Here is a 5070-nt window from a genome sequence, read left to right as displayed (position 1 = left end):
GGGGGGGGGGGGGGGAACAAGTCAGAAGAGCTCTACTTCAAGTAAGACACGTAAACCTTTCAGACTGTTTGAAACGACACTTGTATTACAATATTGTACGCGCCGCTTTGGTAGTCAGCGTGCCTCGATCTCATGCTTGACAGGAAAAAAAAACTAGTTTCCTGTTAGTTTGAGTTGTTAGCAAACAATTGTCAACTTGTAAAACTGGAATCACACATAACCGCACAGAGTGGAAACATCGTTTCCTTCCACCCCCCTCACTTTCTTTTTTTTTTTTTTTCCTTTTTACATCTGAACACAGCAACTGTCAAACAAACAAGTGAGTAGCTGTGGTTTCAGGTGCAGTCATGGTGAGAAACACCGAACCAAAAGCAAAACTGAAACATCACGTTTTAAAGCTGCCAACAAAAACTAAAAAGTAGCTGATTTATATATAAATACATATATATTTGTGGGTAGCAATGTTTAATACAGCCTGGTAAGTACCCAGTATTTAATAGGGAAGTACACTGTAACAAGTCCTGTATCAGGTAAGTGCCAGGTTTTTTACCAGGCTGTTTTAAGCATTGCTACTAAGTTGATTTGTTTGTATTACAGATATTTATAGACGTTGATAAAGCTAAAGCACACTTTAACAATAATTTAAAAGCACATTTAGTGAACTGGTGGGTGATTTCTGATGGTCACATTAGTAATGAAAATGATGAAAGTTATTTTAACCTAAAGAAATAGATACAAAATGGTGTCCAACACCCTTGGACTAGTCAAGAAAATTATTCTAGAAACAAGAAAAAAGTGACTTTTACTGGAGAAGTTTTTTTTAAAATCAACTCTAGCTCGGTGAGATGTTGATGTACTCACCAATAAACGATATGGCCTCTGGAAAGAACTGCGACAGGTTCTGACTCCAGTGGTCCGAAATGGGGATCTGTTTGTACCTGAAGTGGCCGTCGTGCTCGAACATGTTGGGGAGGTTGGGCGTGACGTTCAGGATGTAAGTGATGTTGTGCTGGCCCAGCACGTCCAGGTTGGCGGAGTCTTTGGCGCAGCCCAGGTAGAGATAAGGCAGGATCTGAACGGGGAAGTCGGGCTGATTGCCGGGGACGGGGCTCTCCTCGGACTCCGTGGCGCTGCTGGGCTCGCGGTCGGACTCGCCGTCCGAACAGTCCGAGCTGATCCGGAGATTTCCGAAGCCCAGGACGGGCATGGGGGGTGAGGAGCTCGGGCAGGAGCCGTCCAGGAGGGTCTCGCAGTGCTCCGGGTACTTTGTGTGGAACTTTTCAAAACCACCTGAATAAAGAGCCAAAAACACAAGTTGGTTAATATTAAACCACATCATTTCTCTGGCATTTCTGCACAAGCTTTGCTTATTTTAATAACTGTGGTTGAAAAAAAAAAAGAAAAACTGTGTTAGGGTTAGAAGCTGAGCTGTGGGAGCCCCCTCCTTCAAACAGACCATTCATGAAATACATGTCTGTTCCTGCTGGAGCAAAACATGCCGCGGCCATTTTGGAATTTTAATTAAGAATCTCAGTAGTGACAGAAAGTTTTCAAACAGCCTTCAAACTGCAGCTCCACCACACAGGACGCAGGTGAGGGCACAAACGAGCTTAAAACCCCACAACAAAGACGAGATATACACAGCTACACCTCTAATGTTATAAAATTAAACTTTTTTAGACACATCTCGCTGCTTCCGACCCATTTAAACCGACCATTCAAAACTTTATTTAGATGTTTTAAAAATGACAAACCGGTGGCTCGGCTTGGAAAGTGCCAAATGAGTCGTTCCAAGACCAGGACTCGGAGCCTCAGTGAATTTATTCAATGTGTCCCAAGTAAAGCGTTTACCTTCTAGATAGTACGCCTCGCAGCCGTCGTCTCGAAGTTTTTTGAGCAGCAGAAACAGGATCGTGGTCGGGGGGCACGGTCCGCCGTCCTGCCAGTCCGCGGAGCTCTCGTCGTACAGGACCACCGTGTCCGTCTTGCACCGTCTCATGAACTTCTCCTTGTCCTCGTGTTTGGGGATGATGGTCTGGACGGGTATGTTGCCCTTTCGGAACCGCCGGAGCATCAGCCCCGTCACGGCCATGTTTATGGCGGTCTCGACGTGGGACGACTCGTAGAGCTCGTGCGAGCGGCAGTCCAGCACGAGCGGACCGGAGGCGCCCCGGCTCTCCAGCTCGAGCCGCAGCCATTCCGCGCTTTTACTCGGCCTCGCGTCAGACATGTCGCGCGCAGCTCTCATGCCACGGCGCGAGCGGCTTCGCGGACACTCTCAGGCGACGAGAAGGCGCATCTCGACCGGACGAGGAGGAGGAGGAGGAGAAAGAGGAAGAAAAACAGAAGCGTTAAATGTTGCTCCGCCAGCGCATGGCGCTCCTGCCCGAGCGAAAAGATTTGGCTTCTTTCCTCCTCTCTCTTTCCATCAGTCAGTCCGACTTGTCCCAGTTAGCCGAGGAGTTCCCAAACACTTCCTGACACTCCGAAAAAACAACAACTAAAAACTAAAACAACCTCCTGATCAACTTCGGCTGCTCCGCATCGTACCAGGGAGTCCAACATGCGCATTGTGGTGTTACCATTCCGATGCTGGGAGGCTTTTTTTCTTTCTTTCTTTTCTTTTTTTTCTCCTCCAAGTTGACAGAACAGCAACTCGGAGGGGAGGAGTTCTCCTCCTTACGATTTAAAGTCACAGCAGAAGTGTGTCACAAAGTTAGAAAAATCTGAATGAAAGGAGGCAAATGCACCAGGCAGGTTTACTGTGAGGTTTAAAGAGATGGAGAGCTGGAAGCTACTGTTCTCCAAACTGGAAGAGTCACCCAGAACCTGCTGGGAACTACTTACAGAATATTTACAAGATTAACAGGATGAGCTACAACCAGTGAGGAGATAAAGATCAGAACTAAGGATTATTACAGAGTTGTTATACGCAGAAGTACTTTTTTGCATTTATTTTTTTTAAATGTATTTAGTATTTACTTTCATTTTAAAACTTTATTATTATTATTATTATTATTATTAAGAGCACTTAGCTCTCAGACTGCAGGTTTCCTTGTGGTTCCTAGAGTCTCTAAAAGTAAACCAGGAGGCAGAGCTTTAATATTCTGTCCATGTTTGTATTTGTAACTATTTGTATTATGAACTTGTGTTTTTCTTCCCATAGAAACCACACCTGGACCAGTCATTCTGTGTTTGTTTATGTCTCTATTCTGTCCTCTCAAACCCCAGCTGGTCAAAGCAAGTCGCTCATCCTGAACCAGGTTCTGGTTCTGGTTCTGCTGGAGGTTTCTTCCTGTTAAAAGGGAGTTATTTCTTTCCACTGTTGCCTTTAATTTATTGATTTTTTACATTATAGTTGTACACAACCATCTCTTACAATGTGTCTATACACAAGAATTTATGTACATTTATAATTATTATTGTTTATATGACCTTTTTCAAACTTTGCATTATTTTATTGTGACCTTACTTGTATCTCGCCAACGAGGTTATGTTTTCAGTAGCATCTATTTGTTTGTTTATTTGTCTGTCTGTGCACATGATTACTCAAAAAAGTTATAAACGGATTTTAATGAAATCTTCAGGAAACGTCAAACATGGTACAAGGAACAGGTGTTTACAATTTGGTGGTGAGCCAGCCAAAGTTCACCGTCACAGATCAGCCCGTGCTCTAACTCTGCAGCTGTATAACAGGAATGTTAAACTCCACAGCTGGGCACCTCATGGGTCAGGGGTGATCACTGCTGATTTCAAGGTCACAGGGTCAAAGGTTAAGGTCACAATTGACCTTGTGCTCTAACTATGCAACCATGTAACGGAGGAAAATTAACCTGCACAGTTGGACACCTCTTAGGTGAAGGGTGATCATCATTGATTTCAAGTTCATGGGGTCAAAGGTCAACATTACAGGTGACCTAGGGCTCTAACTCTGCAGCAGTGTGATGTAGGAATGTCAAACTGCACAGCTGGACACCTCATGGGTCAAAGATGATGCCTGTTACTATCAAGGTTCATGGGGTCAAAGGTCAAGGTCACAGGTAACCCCTTTGTTAAAAACTTCTCTCTGCTGTTTTGTTTCTGTTTCCTCCGCCAAGGAAGTTCTGTTTCCTGTTGTGTCCGTTGTTTTGTTAGTCTGTCTGTTAGCAAAGATCAGGTAAAAACTAATGAACAGATTTGGATGAAATCTTCAGGAAATGTTGGAGTTGAAGCAAAAAACAATGGGTTTGTTTTGGTGCTGAGTCAGATTATGATCAAGATCGCATTTTTTAATCATGTCGTGGCTTTGGTGGAGGTTTGTGGTCTTCTAGTATTTTGTGTAGCTTTTCTTCAAACCAACTTTTCTTGTGTGTTTGTCTTGTCTGTCTCTTTTCGCTGCTGCGTTAAGACACATTTACCGACCGAGGAACAAATCTGAAACCTAATAAGTACAAGATTCCACACAAGTTACCACCTGAAACAACTGGACAAATAATAAAACGACAAGCTCCAGGGCTCAGAGTGTTCAAGTCCCCATCAAGACAAACTATAAAGACCAAAACCACCAGTCTGAAAGTAACACAAAACAACCACAAACTAAGCTGATACACTTTGTGGTTGTGTCTCCAGTAAAAGTGTTTGACAGCTTTTCATTATTACACAAAATGGAACAAAAACACGTGCCTTTTGCAGCTATTCTTTAGGACCAAAAAGTCCTAAAAACAGCTGCAACAGGCACATTAAGAAGCCTAGTGACCTTATATAAAGTAAAAACAAACAACTGGTGCACATTGACCAAAGATACAAAACTGTAAGTGGCCAAAATGAAACGAAGTGTTTCATAAAATGTGCAGAAACTGAGGCTGTTCCACATATCCGTAACTCAAGGAGCACAAACACTGAAGCACAAATGGGCCGAATCTATAAACTAATAATAAAAAACTAAAAAGGATTATTCTGGTGATGCAGTTTTGCTGCAGAGTGTTTGAGGATGTGAGCGTGCTAGTTCCTGTCACGATAACATCAACAGATAAAACCAACCCAAAACACTGTGGCTCTCTTCACCTTTCACTCCCCCCCCCCCCCCCCCCC

The 5070-nt window shown here is 43.6% G+C and overlaps 1 protein-coding gene across 1 annotated transcript in view; it reads right to left on the bottom strand.

Moving 5' to 3' along the window:
* LOC108232085 (dual specificity protein phosphatase 7) overlaps positions 1 to 3059 on the bottom strand; it is a 4649-nt gene extending 1590 nt beyond the window's left edge. The window contains exons 1-2 of the mRNA XM_017409654.3: positions 1852 to 3059; positions 862 to 1290 (exon numbers count right to left, since the gene is read on the bottom strand). Coding sequence (XP_017265143.1) covers positions 862 to 1290; positions 1852 to 2248 — 826 coding nt within the window. The 5' untranslated portion in view covers positions 2249 to 3059. The remainder of the gene's footprint in view (positions 1 to 861; positions 1291 to 1851) is intronic.
* Between the last annotated feature and the right edge of the window lie 2011 nt (positions 3060 to 5070).

This window comes from Kryptolebias marmoratus, linkage group LG8, assembly GCF_001649575.2.
Source record: "Kryptolebias marmoratus isolate JLee-2015 linkage group LG8, ASM164957v2, whole genome shotgun sequence".
In the NCBI taxonomy this organism is placed as follows: domain Eukaryota; kingdom Metazoa; phylum Chordata; class Actinopteri; order Cyprinodontiformes; family Rivulidae; genus Kryptolebias; species Kryptolebias marmoratus.
This window is presented reverse-complemented; position numbering and strand designations above follow the sequence as displayed.